Consider the following 21,969-nt stretch of genomic DNA (forward strand, 5'->3'; position numbering starts at 1 on the left):
AAAACCAAGTTACCTACGATTGTTAATGTCTCAAAGGCAAGGTGATTGTTGGCTTATAGAGAAACAGTGACAGTTATGTGAACCTGTTGAAACAGCTGTAGTAGTATTGCCTGAGACAAAATAGATATTGACATAGCATAAGAATCTATAACGTACTACCCTCAATCCTAGAGAAGAAACCAATTAAGACAACATTAAGACAACCCACGTATTTCCTTATAGCTAAGGTGTACTAATTGTAACAGCTATGTCTCAGCTAATGTAGAAAAGAATTCCATGCAGTCTTCATAGGATTAATTATCAAAAAATTATGGTTGTACTATTAAAGATTTAAGGTTTGGGGGGATGCAAGAGGAAAACTGAAACCTTAAATTCTATGATATGAGGAGAAGGAGAAAGAAATTGTATATTGGCTCTTACTGAAGAGTGGAAGGATGTTTTCAGGATTAGATAAAGGTAGGACAAAAAACTGGCACAAAGTAAAAGGTAAAAGAAAAAGAGGAAGAAAAAAGAAATTATGTGGAGAGTAAAAATAATAGAGAAGCCATTAAGGGGATAAATTTTAAAAGAGAGAAGAGAAAAAAATACAGAAATGAAAGAAGAAAATGAGATTAGAAGCTGAAGGGCAAAGGAAGACTAGCCAAGCTCCAGGAAACTAGTGAAGAAAAAAGAGGGAAAGAAAAGAGTCAAAAACAAGATCAAAAGAAAAGAAACTAAAAACAATGAAAACAAACAAAAAACTCCAAATGAACAAAAATTTTTAAAAAATAGAAGCAAAACAGAATTATTCTGTAATTTCAGACCTGTGGTTTTCGGTAGTGCCCAGTTGTGTGCATGACTCTAATCTTGGTGGTAGACAGATAGGCTTAGAGTCTGGTGCCAATCATGAGACTTACAAAATTCCAGCTGAACCTGGTCTCTGGTCATGTGAGTGGATCTGAGTTGTTTACCTTGTAAGACTCTGGGTGTCTCCTGCCAGCCTGACCTCGGCTCCCTGATGGCATATTTCTCCTGTGGTTGTTTCTCCCTGAAGGCTTCTGGCCTCTCTCACTTTCACTGTGTCTCTGTAGATTCAGTTCTCCTTTCTCATGAGCCAGGAGCCTGGAGCCAGGGAGAAAGTACAGATTGCACCTTTGCTTTTCTGCATCATGGAATCTCTTCTATTTGTCTGTATGCGCCAGTTTTCCCATCAGATCCTTCCTGAGTTCCAGGGATCCACACCCTTCTTTTTTTCTTCTCCAAGTTGTTATTTTCCAGAATCTAGATTCTAAATTTTAGGAAGGCTGGCTTGTTGCTGCTTGGGGATCTCCTGTCTTCCTGGAAGTCCCCCAGTGGTTACTATAGAACTGTCCAAGCTTCTGGAGGTAAATCTCACAATATTTAGAGTGCATAAAACCTTATTCTCAAAGTTCTGACTCTCAGGCTTGCCTGCATGGAGCCTCATGCATGTGTCAGTGACAGTTCCATTACCTACCAGCCAGTAGCTCTCAGGCATCTGCTGTTCCTCTCCAGATTTGGGGTACTGGCCGGCCCTATCCTCCTCTCTATTGGATATGGGAAGAAGTGTCTGTTGTCATTATGTTTGGCTGTGTGCTTATTATTAGGACACTCCTATGCATGAAACCAGAATGTGGAGGCTCTTCCAAGGTTCTAAAAGTCTCAGTTACCACCTGAACAGTTCATTTATACTACACAGACATGTCTTTCAATCTGTTCAGAAAGTTGCTATAATGATATTTAAAAAAAAAAAAACCTTATTTGCTGATTTTAGAAAACACACCTATTGTTCCTGGTTTAAGAATTAGTAGAATTTATAGAATTAGGTCAAAGAAAAGAGGGTCAGAGCCTTCAGTTTTCAGAGGTAAGTTTTGGCATGTTTTCCAGGGTATCAGGCGGGTATGTGCTTGAGAACCCTGAATATTTCATATGTGAAAGGTTTGTGATGCTGAGGCTCTGGGCTTAGGGACTAAAGACTATGAAGAGAAAACTAGCATGAGATGGAGGTGCAAAAGGAACTTCATTCAATGCCATGTGTGTGAAGTCATGAATAAAGGGCAAATCATAACCTTGTCTTCAAAAGGATTTTCTATAAAGTGTACTTTACCTTCTTAGTGCACTAAACAAGGTCTTGTTCTACAGAGGTTGAGAAAAAATAAAATCATTTTAAAATATGTGCTGTGCTGTTAATTTTGGATGCCCTCATAGAATATTGTCTAGGAAATTGCATGTATCAAAAGAGAAGCTCAGCGATCTGCTACATATCCACTTCAAGTGATGTGTAAATTTTTTTTTTTGATACCGGCAATCAAATTCATGACCTCGCACTTGCCAGTTCCTACTGTGCTGTGAACCATATCCCTAGCCCTGAGATGTATAAATTCTTTGTTAGCTTTAAGCTGGGCTCAGAGTTTAGCAGTTTCTCTTTCCTTCCCTTAAAAACTTCCTCAATTTTCTTGACATCATATTTGTGGCATCCCTTCCCACATCTTTTTGCTGGCGGTCTCAGTATCTTCCTGCTCCAGGTCTGTCTTCCTGGACAGCCATCAGCTCAACTAGTCACCAGATGTGAAGTACACACCTGCCCATGACCCAGAGTCCACCTTCTCTCTGGGCTTCCTTACCCAGGGAGGTCCTATGGTCCAGTTCACCACCATTAACATTTATTTTTTGAAAGTCGTTAATGCCATGCTTTCCAAAGTGGAGTGTGCAAGACAATTAATTTTTCAAGAAACAAACATTAAAACTTTGATTTATATTTCTATAATTTGATGAAAAATAAAGCTTGATGTTATTGATATATACATCAGCATATTAATGGGCCAGAGACTCGTGGGCACGTATCACATGGAACTTGCAGGACTGGGCTGGAGGGCTTGGCAAGACATGCTTATGTATATATTGCCATGTAATGTAATTCACACATATTCCCTGCTATGTGGCTTTATACATTACCTGTTTCTGATTAAATTAATTCCTATAAAGTGGATTCTGCATTCACCCTTATCCAGAGATTCACGTCCATGATTTCAGTTACCTTTGGTCACCCATGACTTGAAAATATTAAACAAAAATGTCAGAAAAGAAAAATCTGTAAACTTTGAGTTGCATGCCATTCTGAGTGTTGTGATTGAAGGCTTTTGTGCCATCTGGCTCACCCTGCTAGTGTGTCTGTGCTGTAGGTGCTGTAGGCACTTTGTGCCTAACTAGTTACCAGATGAAGTATCAAGGTAATACAGGGCTGTGTCTCAGTCACTTATTTTAGTTAATAGTAGCCACCTAGTGCAAGAGTGGTGACACAAGCAGTTCACATATGCCAAAGCGAAGTGGTGAAGTACTCCCTTTCAGGTGATGGTTTTCAAGTCAAGGGATGAAAAAGAAACAAAGTCATATGAACACTGCTGAGCTCAATGGTAAGAATGAATTTTCTATCCATGAAACTGCAGAGAAGGAAAAACTTGTGCTAGTTTTCCTGTCACATCTCAAGCTGCAAACGTTACAGCCAAGTGCTTCGATGAGATAGAAAAGATATTAAATTATAGGACTTGCCTCTGAGTGGTTTCAGGCTTGCACTGGATGTCTTGGAAGTCCCCCTGTGGGACAGGGAGACTCTGTTGGATGGATTGCAGGGGTTCCTGGAAAGGGCAACCCTTCACAGATGCTGTTAGTGAGGAAAGCAAAGGCAGGATCCAGGCTGTGTGAAGCCCTCTGCTTGCTGGTGTTTATACCCGCACAGGGAAACCATACATTGCGTTCATTTCTGTATGCAATATTATGTCCAGAAAATACCAGGGAGGCAGTTCTGTTGACACATAATGTGAACAGAAGCATGCATTTATGTATTTTAATTTTAAAGAGAGTGAAACCAAACCAAACCAAACCAAACCAAACCAAACAATAAAGCTAATCAAAACAATGAAAGTGTTACAGGACTTCAAAACAAGATAATAGGAAATCAACAATGGCTATCACAATGCCTCCTGTTTTTTCTTTTAAGTAACTATCCTTACTATCAGACATAATAAAATAAAAAGAATAAAACCAATCAAAACAAAAGAATGAAAGTATATTTTAAACAGAATAAAATCAAGCAAAATCAAATAGAATAAAGCCAATCAAAACAAAACAGTGAAAGGGATGCAAGATTTCAAACCACGATCATGTGAAATCAACATTGGATACCATAATGCCTCTTGTTATGAACAGAAGCATTTTAAAACTAGTTTCATGTGTTCACTTTTTCAGTAGTTTAGCTTCTGTTTCCTTGCCCAGATGTAACTCTGTGACTTGGAGTGGGATTGTGGAAATATACAGTGGGTCGAGGCTGCTTTCTCTTTCCTCCCAGGGTCACTGCACACACTGAGCCACTGTATCCTCTGCCTAGGAATTCATCATCCTTCACAAGGCGTTGCTGCTCCTGTGGGCTTCATGGGGTGAAGGGTCCTGAGCTTCTATCCTGCCATTCTCCGGGCACTACATAAGCTCTTAGAGCCCCACGTGTTAGCCTCAATGCTTTGGGAAGCCTCATCAGCAGGTCCTGGTGGACAGGATGTCCAGGGCCTGTCAGGTCTCTTGGAACAGTTTTACAGAAGTGGCAGCTTCTGCCCCAAACCTTTTCTCCAAGGCCAAGGGCAAGGTCACTTGTATGGCTGTCGGGCTCCCTTTCACAGCTGGGGATGGGGGACACTGTCTGATGAGGGGTCAGAGCAGGGGGCAGCATCCCTGGAAGCTTTTTGTTTTAGCTAGGAAAAATATTTAGCTTGTGGAACCAGTTCCTCACTCTTAAAGATATTTGTGTGCTAAATACTGTCCCTTTAGGAGAACCACAGAGTGACCACTTTAAAAGGCCCCAGATCATGACTAGTGGGGAATTCTGGTACTTTATAGAAGCACTAGAAGTAAGTTCCTAACCCAATTTACTCACGACCTGGTGATGCCTGGCTTCAAGGATGACTGAAAAATAACTGGGACCAGACATCAGAGAGAAAAAGAGCAGAGGTTTGGAGAAAACCAGACCAAGGCAGAAAGATTGCAGAGTATCAGGCTAAGGAGTTAAGGAGCACTCACACAGACTCTTTCAGCACAAAGCAGTATTTGGTAAATGAGGACTTGATGATTTCAAGGGACGCTGATGTTCATTCATGCTGGCTGCTGGAGATTTACCAATCTTATCCATCAAGCGCTCAGCAGGGCCTTGGCAAACCCAGCATGGCCATCAGCATAGTCCCTCATAGCTGAGGTACAGTTCCTCCTGAGCCAACCAGGGAAAAGTGTTACTATACAGTTGTCGTGTGGCTTACATCTGCTGTCTGCTGATTGGTGGCCCCCTAATGGTGATTTCCAAAGGCCATGTCAGGCAGCCATGATGGATTGCTATCCAAACTCATAAGTGGGAGTGTTTCTTTGACATCTGCAGGAGGATACACAAGCCAGTGACTGCTGTGACATGCTGCTTAGCTGGGGTGTGAACAATCTTCACTGCTCATGCATTACAACCAGTGGGCACCCACATAAAGGAATTGGCAAAACCCTGCTGCCACAACTTAATTTGTTGAGTGGTAAAGGCCCAAAGGGAGCAGTTCATTAGAGTTGATTTTCACATGTAGAAAACAAACACAGTGGAATGAACTGTGCAAAGCTAAAATAGTTACAGCATAACTGTATTAGGACACCAGAATTGGAGATGTCTGAGTGAGTTGTACAAAATGGTCCCAGCTTCCTCTCCATCCTGCACTTGACTACAGGGTCATAGTATCATCAGCGAGAGATTCAACACTCCTTTAGTCAGGCAGGCCAAAGCTAGTTCTGGCTGGAGAGAACATTGTGGAACTAGTGAGCTGCTGTCAACAATTCAGTATCACCCTTAGAGGAGAAAGAAGTCAGAAAATGAAACAAAGATGATCTTTCCCCAGGGAAGGAAGATCAAAGGAGGGAAGGGGGAAAAGGAAGGAAGAAAGGAAGAAGGGGTAGAGTGGATGAGAAAGGAGGAAGGAAAAAGAGATGAAAATCTAGCCTGTTAGTTTACCTTACTGTTACACTTGGACAGAGGAGCACTGTGTGTGGATAATGGGGGCTGCTGCCTCTAAATGCCATGCCAGCCCAGTGGGCACTCCTGGCCACTGCACTGTATTCCAGCAATGGCTATCATAGAGATTTCCAACAGGCATTTCATCTAGAAGAGACTGAAGATGCATTTGTCTACTGAAAGCTTTGAATCCAGTAGACAAATGCTGTGGCATTTACTACAGAGCAGGGTGGTGCCCACAGGGAAGGGTCAGATTCAAATGCTATTTGTGACTGGATCCCATCCACCCCATGTCCTGTGGCCTAGCCTTGGGATTTTCTGATGTCCTTGCATGCTCTGCTCAGGGACCATGCTGCTGAGCATGTCTAGCAGAGCCTGTACTGGCAGCGCTAGGTAGGTCCCCAGTATCTATTTGTCTTTCAGTATATGAACACAGGTCTTCCAAAAGGCTCTTCAGGGAGGTGAAAAACTTTGTCATAAATAATTCATAACTGTCATTAGAGATTCTTCTGAAAGTAATCATGTATGATTGAAGTTTCCCTAAAGCGAAAACCCTGTGATCCAGCCGTATGATGATGTGAGGCCCAAACTGGTCAAATACTGTTTCCTTGAGGCTCTCTCAGGGAAACCTGGATATCTGGTCACCCATTTCCTTTGTAAACAAAGTGCCTCACTGTGAAGTACAGGGCTAGCACGGGTATGATACCTGAATAAGTCAGCTACGTATGGGAATGCACATGATCAGCCCTTGGTGTGTGGTTACACACTGCTGATCTCCCATCCTGGCTCTCTGAAGTCCCAGCACAGTGTTTCCTGTCACTGGACATTGCTAACCTAGCATGTCTGCCTCAGCACTGAGACCCAGAGAATCTTTATTGTAATGTTAGGATGCTCAGCATCAGAGCAGTGTCTGTTCTAAGGAGAGCACAGGCTTTATGCTTGCACTTGGAGTTTACTAGGTAGGCTTATTGTCCACTGAGATGAGGCCCAGAATCTGCAATCTATTGGAAGAAAATTATCCTAGTAATCTCTGTTAGTTCAATCGAAAAGAACAGTTTGTGCTTTCAATGTTAGTTCATGTTTTCATGCCTATATCTTGTAATCTGAGCAACATTGTTGAAGATAATATGCTATATGTTAATCATTGTTAAGCTCCTATTATTTTGTTTTGAAATTCTGTATCATTGTTTTTATTTTTTTGTTTACTGCCCCCCACCGAAAATGTCCAACTCCTCAAAAGCAGAAACAATGCTCATGAATGTGGAGGAAATAAAAAATAAACAAATGAATCATACAAAATAATAGAAGAAGAATCAAAGAAGCTCAGTGAACTCAAGGATGATATAACCAAGCAGATAATGGACTTAATAAACAGATTTATCAGTGAACTGAAAGAAGATATAAATAAAGAAACCAGTAGAATGAACCAGAATAATTAAAAGAATAAATACCCACTAAGCAAAAATTAGACCCATGTAAAAGAATCAAACAGAAGTCTTGGTCATAAAAATTCTATTGAAAATTTAGACAGCAGAAGCAACCAGTGTGAAGAAAGAGTGTCAGAACTAGACAGGGCTAATTCAGATGATTGTATACTGTGCAGTGTCTTAGAAAAAACCAAGTGACCATGGGAAATGGGTCCATTGGCTGCAAGATGTCACAACAAAGCTTAATCTAAGATCAACTGGAGTCAGAAGAGTCTGAAGATAGCATAAATGGCATAAATCTGTTTTTCCATAAATCATATGCTAAAAGTTTCCTATTGTGGAAAAATAATTCACTTTATAGATAATTGAGTCAGATGGACCCTTAAATAGCCGTAACCAGAAAATAACTTCTCCACAGCACATCATAGTTAAAATCCTAGAGTTTCATCATAGGAATAGAATCTTAAAATCTGTTAACAGCAACTCACTTATAAAGGTAAATCCTCTAGAACTGCAGCAGACTACTCAACAGAAATATTAAAGCTCAGGAAAACTTGAAGCATTCCTAACTAAAACTAAACTAAATTAACAAGACAAAACAAAACAAAACCCAACCAACCAAATAAATAAAAACCAAAAACCTAATTTCCCATCAAGACTGATATATCCTACAACACAATCTTCTAAAATTGATGGAGAAATAAAGACTTTCTAGGATAAGACACCTAAAAATTCAAAAACAGTTCTCCAGAAAATTCTCAAGAGTATCCTAGACAGAGATAATGATTCCAACAATGTTAAAAGTGTTTGATAGAGTGGATACATCAAGCAGAGTGAACATTTAAGCAAAAGAGAAAAGAGGAATGAGCTGAAAAACAATGACAAAACAATGGCAAGAATAATTTTCAAAAATAACTATGTAAATGATCTCAAATGATTGATCAAAATATATGGATTGGTAGATTCCATCAGAAAACAAAACCCACTGAAATGTTGAGTACAAGGTACATATTTAATACAAAAAGAAGTTCATAGACTAAATATTAAAGGATAGAAAACAGTATGCCATATAGGAGGAGCCTGAAAACAAGGAAAAGTATTTACCCTATTTTCTGACAAGGCAAACTTCAACTCAAAACTAATCACAAAGGCAAGGAAGGTCACTACATAATGATTAAAGGAACAGCACAACAAGAAGTGATAAACATTGTAAATACATGCACTGCAAACCAATATACCTAACTTCATAAACAATACTGGATGTAAAAAATGAGATAAGCATCAGCACAATCATAATGAGGGACCCCAATACTCCACTTACACAAATAGAACAACTTGACAAAAAAGTAACCCAAAAAATCAGAGTTGAACTACACCTTTGAACAAATGGATTTATTAGGTATCTAGAATGTTCTACCATACAACAACAGAATGCACATATTTCTCAAAGCACATGGAGTTTCTCCAAAAACAGACCACCTACTATCCCATAAACCTTGCTTAAATTTTTTTTTTTTTTTTGGTACTGGGATTGAACTCACAACCGCGCACTTGCAAGGCAGGTGCTTATGCCGCTAAGCTAAATCCCCAGCAACCTTGCTTAAATATATCAGAGGATCAAATTATCTCATGTATGTTATCAAATTATGGTGCAAGGAAACTAGATAACAATGGAAATACAAAAACATAATTTTGTAAATACATTGAGTTATCAGTGGTCATGATCAGTGAAGAAGCTAAACAGTTCCTAGAATGAGACACAATGTCATTACAGCATACCAGAACCTGTGGGGTGCAGTGATAGCAGTTATAAGATGAAAGTTTATAGCTATATGGATGCCCACATCATAAACACAAAGTGAGAACCCAAATCAATAATCCAGTGATATACCTTGAGGTCCTAGAAAAACAGGAAACAACCCAAATCCAAAACTAGCATAAGAAAGAAAATTATAAATATCAGAGCAGAAACTAATGAAATTGAGACTAAAATAGTCAATAAGTCAAAGAACTGATTCTTTGAAAGAATAAATAAAATAAACAAATCTGTAGCCAAACTTATTAAAAGAAGTAAAGTGACACAATTAGAAATGAAAAAAGTGAAATCACAATGGACATAGCTGAAATCCAGATTATTAGTTACTACTTCAATGACCTGCACTTTTAACAATTAAATTAGAATAAACAAACAGATTCCTTGACAGATGTGAATTACCAAAAATCAAAGCTAAGAAGATTTAAGAACCTTGAAGAGTCAGAAAACAGACAAAGAAAATGAGGCAGTAATAAGTAATCAGTCAGCTAAGAAAAGCCCAGGACCATAGACTCATTGCTGAATTCTGTAAGAACTTCAGGGTAGCACTAAAGGCAGTACAACTCTAAATCCTTAATGAAATTGAAAGAGAAGAAGTACTACCAACTCATTTATATACTCTAGCATAAACTTGATTCCAAAATGAGACAAGACCTAACTGAAATAGAAAATAATGATTTGGGTTTTTCTAAGTATTTTGTTTAGTTAATAATGGGCAAATGTATTGCATATTAATTATAGGTAATAGGCTTCTCTCATAGAGTTAATATTTTTCTTTTATGGTTAATAAGTACATTGATGGAAGATGTACATGCCTTATTTGTCATAAAACTTTTACCTACTAATTTTATCATTCATAGTTGTTTATTTTCAAAAATTGTAAGATTGCCTCTTGATGTGTGATTTGCTTCCTGTTCGTTAGGAAGAGGAGGAAGTCTCAAAACTCACTTATTAATAAAGTAAAATAATTTTTGTTAATTGACATGTTGAGGTTTATCATCAGTATTTTTGTATTAGAATTTTATAACTGCAAGATATTTCATTTGTTTTGTGGATGCTTCAAGGCCTATTTTTTGAGTATCAAATTCAAGAAACACTTCTTCTCTTTTTTTGGCCAGGTTTGATTATGCTTGCAATGCATAGTGTATGCATTCCCCTCTTTGAAAATTTTCTAGCTGTCTTTTAGTTAAGAAAGACCCACCTATTTGCTTGGCTTCCGTTCCATCAACTGTGTCCATGTCTAGAAGTGACAGAGATTGGATTTTTGATATTTCTCAAGGAAAGTTCAAGGATACAGAATTGTCTTACGTTCTTAGTCTATATTTATTTTCTTATAGGCTTTGTGTTTGAAAGACAGATGGTGGCATATAAAATCCTTGGTGTATGCTGCTAATGTATTTCCTAATCAGATGTCAATTATATACTAAGCTTTTTTATTAGTGATTTATCTTAATAAACTAGGGAAGATTCAAAAATTTTCCACAACATGTTTTCTTATGCAGAGCTATATGGGTATCCTCATCAAAGTAGAACAATTTGAAGATACAGCTGAATGTTAGAAATTGTATAGCCTACACATTGCTTTGGCAACCTATAATGTATATCATAGGAGAATGCGATTCACTGTATATTCTGAAGAAGGTGAAATGTTGAGCAATAGTACTGCATACAGAAGAGTGTGTGTGTATATTTCTATATATGAAGACTTGTTCTGCAAGAATATGTAGATGGAGCAGGGAAGAGGGAACCCAGAGAGAGAAATGATGGAATGGAAACAGAAGTAGAAAAGAGCCATTTCTAAGGAGAAAGTGTCTTTTGGTTTTAGTGATGACTTAAGTATTGGGACTTTGGCTTCTAGAGGTGAGTAGAGCTTCCCTGAGGAGGGAGAGGCCCACTTGCTTGCTTGGGCTTCCACTCTGTCAACTGTGTCCCTGTCTGGAAATGGCAGAGATTGGATTTAGCTTAGGGCACAGAAGGTCTTCTTCTCTTCCTAGTGGCTTGAGAAGAGCACAGTCTGCTCCTCTAAGAAGCAGAGCCCAGTGGGTCCCTGGGAGATGTGGGGATTCTTGGGACTGGAGGTTTAACCTAGTGACATACAGGATTTTTTCCCCCTGTGTCCACTAGAGTCCTGTGCCAGCAGTTACCACCTCATGTCTCATCTTCTTATATGTCTCCTCCTTTCACCCCACGACAATACTATTTATTTAGATGGATCATTTTGCTTATAAATAATTCAACATATAGTAAATCTACAAATGTGATGCCTCTTGCCTGTATATTTTAAATAACTTTACTGAGATATGAGTTGTGTACTCTGATCACAGTGTTAATACAAAACCTAGATCCTGCCTTTCGTTGTTTCCTCCTACCACGTTTGTCTAGGCTGGCTCTCCTGTTGCCAGGCCACCTCAGCAGAGTCTCCTGCCTCCTTTGTGACTAGCTGGCCTCACAGCCAACCAGACATGTGGCTGTCCATCTGCAGTATTCCCTCCTACCCAGAGTTAGATCCAGCTGATCATGACTTCCAGAATCGTGTCCCCTCCTACCCTTGCCCATACTTGGCTTCCACCGTCTCCTGCCTCCAGTGCCCTCTAACCATGCACGAAGCATTTTTTGTCCTTCTCAGTGATTCCTGTTTCACATCAAGGTGTTCTTTCACTTGCTAATCTTGACCACCTGATATTTTGTCATAAATGACTTCTTGTCGTTGAGATCTCAGTTCATGGCCAACAGCTCTCTGAGACCCTCTTAGATTCCTCAATCCAAAGCAATCCTTTCCCTTACTGTCTGCCCTGATACACTCCTCATAGCACATAATTCTCCTAAAGGATCATGTCTGTCTTTTTCTTATTGACTGATTTTCTCAGCAGAATATAAGCAGCTGCATAAGAAGGGGGTCAGCCCATGTTATCCAGAGGTGGTCGGCTACTCTCAACTCGCTTCTTTCTCAGTCACCTACTGGATTACTAGGACTACTGGGGGCCACTCTAGTTAAAAACAAGAGGCCGCCTAGATTAACCTCTGTCTCTATGGTGATAACTGGCATGCTCCAGGTGTTGCCTGTGAGGAGTCCTTATCTATGTGGTGTTTTCAATAGAATGTGTCTGGGTGAGGATTCTTGGTAAACAAGCCTCTGATCAGAGGGTCTGCTATGGGCCATAGGTTCCTGGAGGACCTCATACAAATTGAGCACTTGCCTAAGATACACAATAGAAATACTTCGTGACCTTGTAGTCTCCCATGTGATCGATCATACCATGTACTTTATTTACCAAGAGACCCAAGAGAGAAGAAGGAAGATCCTGAAGTGGCCATATCCTTAATAAAAGTTGATCCTGACCAGGTCTCTAATTAGTGTCTGACTCAGATGTCTGGTTACTGTTACTGGTCCAACTGCCATGTAAATGAAAGGATCATTCATTTGTGGGAGGGCTAGCAAAGCATGTTTCTATAATGTTTTTCTTCATTTTCAAGCAGTTCAGCCTGCTTTAGAACCAGCCCAGTTTCATTATTCCCCACTAACTGGAGACTCAGATATCTAGAAATACAAGTAGTTAGAATCAAGGTTCATAAAATGTAATTGACATAGTTTGGAAAACACATCTTTGCAAGTATTTAATGTCCATGTTTTCCGGCTGTTAGAGTAAAAGTGGAAGTCTGCACTTGTGGGACTTGGCTGGGTTAGTAAAGCAAACTGGGAAGGGCTGGTCATGTATACAATATAAGGTGAATGCAGCCCGGATGGAAGCTGTGATTGTGTTCTTGAAAGTACCCCTTCAGGGAATCTCAAGAGGAAAATGTCCCTGAGTTACAAAGCGCAGTTTCACTTTTATGTGAACAATTAGCCTAAGAGCTTCATTTTTGTTCCCATGAGTCTGTTTTTCTTACTGGCACAGGGATAATTTAATTTACTTTCCAGAGATGAAATATTCAGGCATGCTGGCAACTTCTCTCATGTTCCTGTAAAGCGATCCCTCCATCTTGTGTGTAGTTATTGGTCTTAATTCCTATAAATTAAAGAATGTGGTTTAAGGGAGAGAGTTCAGAATGGTGGGTTAGCATCAGCATTTCCTGTTGGGTCTCACCTACTTTCTCACTTTTATTTTCAGTAACAACTCTTAGAATCTTGCCTAAAGCATTATTCCCTCTTGAGCTGTCTGACTGCCCTTTTCTGCTTTACCAGGCTTTATGGGGTACATGCTTCAAGACAGCTGGACAGTTCCCAAGTGTGGGTGGTTAAAGCCCAGGCAGACTGGACAGCGCTGGGTTAGGACCCTGTGTTTTAAAGATACCCACAGCTGTTTAAAGCTATAGTAAGTACATCAGGGCCTCTGTGAGTCTTTGTTTCCCCGGATAAGGTTGAATTACTGGAAAATCTTTTATTGCTTTTTAATTTTGCCTTTGGATTTCCATGATTTATGGTAGATTATAAAGGAAAGGAATAAAAGAATTTTTGTTCCACAAGCTTTTTTTTTTCCTGTGGCTGAATTTAAGAATTTGAAATTTTTCCTGATTTTCTTCTATAGCTTCAATACCTTTTAATTGTAAGACCTGAGAAAATCTAGTAGTAAATCCTTGAATTTTAAAAAGAATGAGGGCAGGAGGACCTGGGCACAGAGCAGAGCCGTGAGGAATTACCTCTTGCTCCTGCTCGAATCCAAGTGTTCTCACCATGGCTTCTTGGATTGTCTGACGCTAATGAGCAGGACAGCTTGCAGCATGGCAGATGTCAGGCAGTGGTGGGTAGAAATACTGGACGGCACCATTTTTTGCCCAAGGAAAGCAAACAGCACATTGGAAGCCAGGCAGCCTGTGCAGCTGGCTGTGCTGCAGAGCTTTCACTAACCCGGCAGCCTTTCCATACATCTGAGAATTTTCCCTTGAATGATTAGCTAGACAGTCATTCATTTCCTAGATAAGCCTTTATATAATTCACAGGAGAGTTAGATATTCATAGATTTTTTAAAATATTAAATATTTCATAGATAGAATTTCACATTTTATCTGAATGAGACTCACATATGCTAGCATATTTGAAATTCTCAAAGTGAGTGAAGGATAAATTATCAAAGTCAGCAAAGGAAGAGAGGGCACTATTGCAAACCTTACAGAAATAAAGAGCTACAATAAAGTGCATAACACAGATGAAATGCACACATTCCCCTAGAAAGAACCAGTCCCGGGGGTCAACTCAAGAACAACAGAAATTCTGATAGATTTCCAATACACAAATGGACACACTAATACCTAAAAAGCCTAGGACAAAAAGCTACAGCGGTGGCTCCTTGTGAATGGAAGGAAGAATGAATGCCTGTTCTTCCTAAGGTGCTCTCAGAGGATGAGGACAGCCATCACCTCCTTCTGGGGAACCAGGGGTTACACTGATGCCAGAACCAACACAAACATTGAGTGAACAGAACACTAAAGCCAACATCTCATAGGAATATGATGCAGAAATCCTCAAGTTAAAGCAGATAAAATCCAGAAGTATATGAAAAGGATTATTGTTATAAACACATGGATTTATCCCAGGAATGCAAGGTTGGCTTCACAAGTGGAGATAAATTAATACAATGCATCACATCAGCAAAATAAACACCACACAATCACCTCAGTAGGCACAGAAAAATAATTTGACAAAATTCAACACAATCCTAGATACAAACACTGAACCACCATCACCACAACCTAGAAAGGGTCTCCTTCTGGTGGCAGAAAGTCACCCTGAAACCCTGCTCTGTACCACCCTTGGATGAGAGGCTGAGGTGTCCGTAAGAAGAGGAGAGAGGCAAGGGTGCCCACCCTCCCACTGCTAGTCAGGACCAGGAAAGCACACACATGTGCACACACATGTGCACGCACACAGGCAACCTCAATAGAGCCATCTGATGATTCATGGTTGCCATGAGAACAACTTTGTGTTTGCAATGAAAACAAATGATGGGTGTGGTGATGCGGATGGAATCAGGTCTCTCTCGAGGCCCTGAAATTCAGCGCTGCTGTCAGGGGTCTCACAGTACAGATGTGGTGTGGCATCTCAACACACGGCCCTTTGCCCCCTGCCTTTCCTGACTCTGAACATGAGGTATGCATGGTGTGTTAAAATGGAGAGACAAAGCTCACCTGAGGTCTCTATCTTCAGGAGACTTGCAGGGCTCAGGCTGGCATTCCTTTCTCCACCCACTCTTGTGTCACACCTACCCAAGAGTGGCCCAGTCCCTCGGGGCCACAGGACTCAGGTTCATATCTGTATGTTGCTCACCTCTACTCCACCTGCTTCCCTCAGAGTCACCTCAGCGCTTCCCACCATCCTGTCCTCACTGCACCCTGCCTCTGCTCTGGCAGTGTTGTCTGTCTGGAAAACATTCCGTGGCCTTTCCCCTTGCCTGTCAAGACCCGTCCTCCGTGTGTCTTCTCAGAGGGGTCTTCTGAGGTCGGTCCGGACACATTGTAGCCAGGATCCTGTAGAAGTCTATGGGTTTCTAGCCTGTCTTGCAGATGTCTGTCTCCTTCAAATGCTCAGCGTTTGAGGAGGGTGACTCGGGTGTATTTCCTGTCCTGGGGTCTGGATGGGGAGCTTGCAGGCAGTAAAAGCTGGGAATTCTCAACGCAGCTTAACAAGCTGCAGAAACAACACATTTTACTCATCAATCTCACCAAGGACACCCATGCCACATCAAAATGAAAATGCACACCAACTGGGTTTTATCTGCAAGACAATGTAAACATTCCAAAACAAGGAGATGTAACTGTCACCACGTGTGGGATATTGTGGGAGCCTCTGCCTTCCCCTGATCCTGGCACTGTTTGGTGTCAGCCCTCTCCCCTCAAAGAGCTGGCTGAGAGCGCCTTTGGCCTGGCTCTGCATCTTCCTGGGCCACCCATCCTGTGCTGCTTCTCAGGCACTGAAAACACTAAGAAATAAAGGAACCTTGTATACGGATCCAGAGCACAAAAGGGTGGAATATGCATAAGTCAAAAGACGTAATTTTACAGTACTTCATTAGTGTACATCAGTAATGCAGAATAGCGAGGTTTATTGGGGGAAATTGATCCACGCTTATAACATATTCTATTTGTTTTCAATTCCATTTCTGCCTTTTCCTTTTCTCCCTCTATACCATTACCTATCTTCAAAAGTCTGCTTGCAGACTTATATGATCTTTCTTCTGGAAAATGTAAATTCTAAAGAGGTAAAAGTATTAAAAAGAGAAACTCATATGATTTTAAACAATTCGAATTTTTTCACTTTTATTAAAATTCTACTTACTAACTATGGAAGGAGATGTTGTCCCCTGTCCTGCCTCCTCCAAGGTCATGGCTGTCACACAGATATATCTTTTTGACAGTCATCCTGTGTTACTTGTGGTCTGTCCTGACAACCACATGAATAATTCATATTGTGTCCTGCTGTGGAACATAAATTGTAGGCCACATGGACTTGTACTTTCCTGTCATTTCTTCTAATTCTAACTCTTGACTATGAATTGGGCCAGAAAGGAAGCAAAAAAAAAAAAAAAAAAAAAAAAAAAAAGATATTTGGTGTTACTAGGAAACAACATTTAATTATGCTTTATGTGTTGCCTTCTTCTGACAGATCAGTGGTTAGGGTTACTTGACCTCTTACTTGGTCCTGGCACCTTCATTTCTGCTCCCCAGCCAGTGCAGACTGACCTGGGATTATAATGTAATAGCTTTTTATTTCAAATGGATGGTCAGGGAAGAATCCAGCAAGGATGAACTTAAGGAGGAAAAAACTGAAGGATGGAGCCATTCTTAATCCAGAAATCTTCATTGCTTCAGAAATCTCAACCATAAATGCAAAACAGCAACTCAGGAGTATTACTCAGGATGTATTACTTTTGCTGAATTTATAGGGCAGAGCAGTTGGCTGCCTCTTGAGGGAGGGAGCCCAAGAAAACCAACAGAGAATGGCAAAATGTTGAACAACAAAGTATAATTTAAGTACAAAATATAATCCATTCATTGAACAACAGTTCTTGAACACCATGAAAAATTGGAGTGAAGAAGATTGGGAGGGGCCTCATTTTTCTGAGATTTAATGTAGTGAAACATACAGAAAATAAACATGTAAATAAATAAACAAAATTACCATTATTTACAAAACATGTAAATAAATAAACAAAATTGGGTACGTGGCAAAGGCAACAGAATAAGTAGGAGCGACAGCCACGTGAGGCAGGCTGGAGACCGAGCACATGGACCTCAGCGCTGGAAGGCGGTGATGGTCTCAGAAGCAGATGTGTGTGTCCTAGCAAGGTCTAGAGGACTTCTTAGGAATGGATATCTCTAATCAGAGAATTTCACATAGGACTCAAGGCAAATTCAGGATCCACCTTTTGGAGATTGATGTATTACTTTTGCTGAATTTATAGGGCAGAGCAGTTGGCTGCCTCTTGAGGGAGGGAGGATGAGAAGGCATGACCTAGAACTCTGACCTCCTGTCCCAGGACAGAGTGGCCTGGATGCCTGCAGTGCTGGATGCATGGACTCAAGAGTCCAGGCCTCTTCCTACTGTTGACTGAGGATTTCGGTCCCTCTTTAGACCCCTGCTGGCACCATGCTGGCTGGCGGCAGTGATCTCAGTGATGACTCCTGGAGAGATGGCCTTCTGTGTCAGGTCTGATTACTGCGCAGGAAGCCTGTGCTGGGGTGAGAAGAAGGGCAGGTCTCTAGAACCACCCTGCCGGGTGTCTCCGAATGAGCCTGCTGTGTATGCAGTTCAGGCCTCTCACCGTGGGGCGCCTGTGTGTCCAGCCACATATCTGCAACTGTTTGTATTTGCAGCTTTTGAATGCTGGCCATGGAAGATGGTTCCTATTATATTTAATGGTTGTTGATCTAATATCTGGCTAGTGGAAGATATTTGTTCCTGATGGTCTGGCAAAGCTTTTGGCTCTGTAATGGCTCATTGCTGTGGCCGCCAGCCCTGAGCACACTGTGGTCACTCTACAGGAATGTGACAGTTGGACTGTAATTTTAGTTCTGCTCAATTTCTTTGTAAATGATTTATAAACCCAACTAAAAAATTTATCTTAAAATAAGTTGCAGCATTTTAGTGATGCTCAACACATAGGATTCCTATTACGCATCTCATTCTATTATTGCACGGTGCTAATGAAGTTTGTGATTACAAAATATGGCAAAATATTTTTTGCAATCAAGAGTAAACAGTATTAAAGTGAAGAACTATGGAATATCAAGGGAAAGACGCGATGACAGAATTTTCTACAGATAAAACCCCACAGTGTAAGGACGTAGGTTGACTTCGGTGGTGTTGAAAGTGGGGGTCCCTTTGGAAGAGCCTGCCTGAGGAAGCCCATCAGCTGGCTTGGATAATGACTCATGTTGTGGCCTACATCAGTAATCTGGGCTACTCAGGAGGTTTAGGCGGGATGCTCACACGTCTGAATCCCACCTTGGCAACTTAATACTATCCAATTTGAAAATTTTGAAAACGAAAAGGGCTGAAAATAAGCTATGTGCTTCCTGGGTTCAATTCTTAGTAGTAGGAGGGAAAAAAAACCCAAAACGTTAAATCATAATGGGTTTAATGAGCATAGTTTGGACATGACAAAAAAATAATTTCTGTCCCTAATGGAATCTGCATACAATATGGAGTCATTTTATGGGAATATAAGATGGAAACATAGAAAGTAAGATTTTGGTGTGGTTTTTACTTTTTAACTTCAGAGATATTCTAAAGGTCTTTTACTTTTTAAAGAAATAGGACATATGGTTTTAGAAAATAGGAAGAATAGAGGCACAGGACAAAGCAACAACAAAGGATGGAAAACACAGCAGCATTTCTCTTGGGTGTCCCATTTAAGAGATTGCTATGGTCAGCATGTGAATGAGCCCGCTTTCTGACCCTTTCCCCTGAATGTGCGTGGGTACATACGTGTTCACACCCACACACAGGCACACACATAGGAAGAGGCGATCTTATTGCAAAATGGTTTTCTAGCTTGATCTTTACCCGTGTTTGATAGTTACATATAGTTCTATTATATGTGTATAATCTATTTAATTCATGTCCTGTTAGACATTAAAATAGCCTCTATTTTGTTTTGGAAATATTCAAGGCTGGTAGAACAATCTGGTATGCATTTAAATAAAAATTATTACAGAAAAAGATGTTGTCATTAATTCCTTCAGGACACTTCCCCTCAGGTCAGACACATTTACCCTTCTTGCCACTTTCTGAAGCAGCTCTGGAAGTCTTCTTTCATGAGTGTCTTTTTTGACCAGTGAATGCTGCCGTGAGTACTACGCAGTGGAAAGAAGGCTTGAAAACATTCTGATATGTTCTCATCCACCTTGTCTTCTGGTCTTACTCAAAGCAAAAAGGACTGATGAAAGGTAAACGCTTTGAATCAATTGAGACATCAGGGCAGCCATGAAAGTGCAGCTATAGACACTGAAGAAAGAGGACTTCCAGAAGGACTTCAGAAATCGGCTGTAATGATGGGACAAGGTGTTTGGAGGAAAAGGGAACATTTAAGGAAGATTAACAGCAATGTGTCTTTTACTGTAATATTTTTTAAAAATTTAAATATTCACATATCTTTACATTACACCTTGTATATACAGTGGAATGGTGAGCATCTTTAAACACATTTTTATTGGTGTGATTATTTTTCCCTGATGATTTTTAAAACTGTACTTGCCAAGTCAGTATACTCATTTCTTAGTAACTTTTGATAAATACAGCCAAATTTTCTCAAAGTAGTGTACAAACCAATAAAGTCCAAGGAACTCAACTAGATCAAGCAGTGACTTTTTTCAAAAAGGAAGAAAACAGTATTCAAAATGAAGTCATAGGAGAGTAACAATAGTTAATACATCTCATATTGTTATCTTCAGAGTAGTTAGAGTGTAAGATAGAGATATTGTACAAACAATATTAGCATAAATCTTTCTTTTCAGTGAACTGAGAGAAACTAGCAGCATAACTATCTTAATTTATTTATGTAGGTATTTTTCCTTAACTCTTTCTTCCTTTTTTCCTTTTATCCCATCACAGTTTCTCTTTTCTTTTGAACAGTTTCTTCCCAGTTCATAACATCTGATGTGTATTTTCAGTCCTGTTTCCTCATTCAGCTACTCATACCAGGGAGACAATACCATGTTTACACATGTGAATCTGATTTATTTCACGTATGAGTATGGTCTCAAGTTATATCCACTTACCTATAAAATCTTAAGTTTATCCTTTTTATTGCTGAGTAGTACTCCATGGTATACAAATACCACATTTAAAAAAAAAAATCCATCCCATGGTTGATGAGCATTTGGGTTGTTTCCAAGATTTAGCAATTATACACTTTGCTTCTGTAGAGATGGGTGCACATATATCACTGTGGTATGATGTTTTTAATTCTCCTGGGAAGATACCCACAAGAGGAATAGCTAGGTTGAATGGGACTGCTAATCCTAGTCTTTTGAGGAATCTCCACACTGATTTCCGCAGTGGTTGCACCAGTCTACACTGCTACCAACAATGGGAAAAGTGTTCTTTTTTCCCCACAACCCCTCCAGCATTTGATATTGGTTGATTTCTTGATGACAGCCATTCTGTCTGGAGTGAGGTGGAATCTCAGTGCTATATTAATTTGCGTCTCTCAGACCATCAATGATGGTGAACTGACAATTATTATTTTAAACATGTTTGCTGTCCTAGGTCCCCAGTGTTTTCCCACACTGCAAAGAACCAGGAGGGGAAGCTGTGTGCACCAGGGCTCCGGTAAGCAGGCTCCACGCGGTTGCCTCAGAGCTCACGTGGGAAGGCTGCACCAGTGGGGCCTGTGGCCTCAGAGCTGCAGCGAGGAGCTTGTTCACTTGACCTGGCATTTGCTTTTCAGTGTTGCGAATTATTTCTTCACTCTTGAAATCAAGTTTTTCATGAATGTAACATTTCTATTTTAACTACTGATGCCTTTCCTAAAATACTTTTCTCGTGATGATATGAACAGCTATTTTCAGGAAAACAAGACATCATAATAGCTAGTGCTGATTTTATATCATCTTGTTTTGAAGTCCTATCAAACTGTTGTTCTTCTGTCTCCATTGGTTTTATCATGTTGTATCTTATTGGATTTTATTATATGTGATAGTAGAAACAAAATCTTTTATAGGCAAAGAGATAATATAGAAACCATTGTTCGTTTTCTGTTAGCTGGTTCTAAATACCTTGTAATACTTTCATCCTCTTGAATGGTTTCACACTGTCTTGGTATGTTTGATGCTATAGTATACAAAGTTATACTCAAATATTTCAAGGAAAGAGACACTATGGTAACTACTATTAAGTCGGGTTATCTTGTGGTGAAACACTATGTTGCGTAAATTGTTCTGTTCTGACCTGTGTTGTTATGTTGTTATGTCCTCTTTTATCTCAATCTCCTCCTTTTTATTTATTTATTAATTAAGGGAAAAATTTTTAAAAAATTAGCAGGATATATTATAGTAAGTTTTTGATTTCCTATTAACTTGATTTGAAGCCCTGTATTGCTCTCACCATCTTGTTTTGATTGATTTTACTCTATTCTGTTTTGTTTGATAGTATCAAGTTTAAGGGTATAAGCAACTACTTTGAAGGCAATAAAATTCACTATGACGCCCATTCTGATTTGACTATTATCTTCTTTTGAAGTCCTGTAATGTCTCCAATGTTTATGTTTTAT

At 39.9% G+C, this 21,969-nt stretch overlaps 1 protein-coding gene across 1 annotated transcript in view; it reads left to right on the forward strand.

Moving 5' to 3' along the window:
* Wdr27 (WD repeat domain 27) overlaps nt 1-21,969 on the forward strand; it is a 241,592-nt gene that overhangs the window by 155,968 nt on the left and 63,655 nt on the right. The window contains exon 25 of the mRNA XM_063253857.1: nt 20,967-21,029. Within this exon, the coding sequence (XP_063109927.1) occupies nt 20,967-21,029 (63 nt within the window). The remainder of the gene's footprint in view (nt 1-20,966; nt 21,030-21,969) is intronic.

This window comes from Cavia porcellus, unplaced genomic scaffold, assembly GCF_034190915.1.
Source record: "Cavia porcellus strain 051 isolate PalLab524CR breed Dunkin Hartley unplaced genomic scaffold, mCavPor4.1 scaffold_7, whole genome shotgun sequence".
Classification (NCBI taxonomy): Eukaryota; Metazoa; Chordata; class Mammalia; order Rodentia; family Caviidae; genus Cavia; species Cavia porcellus.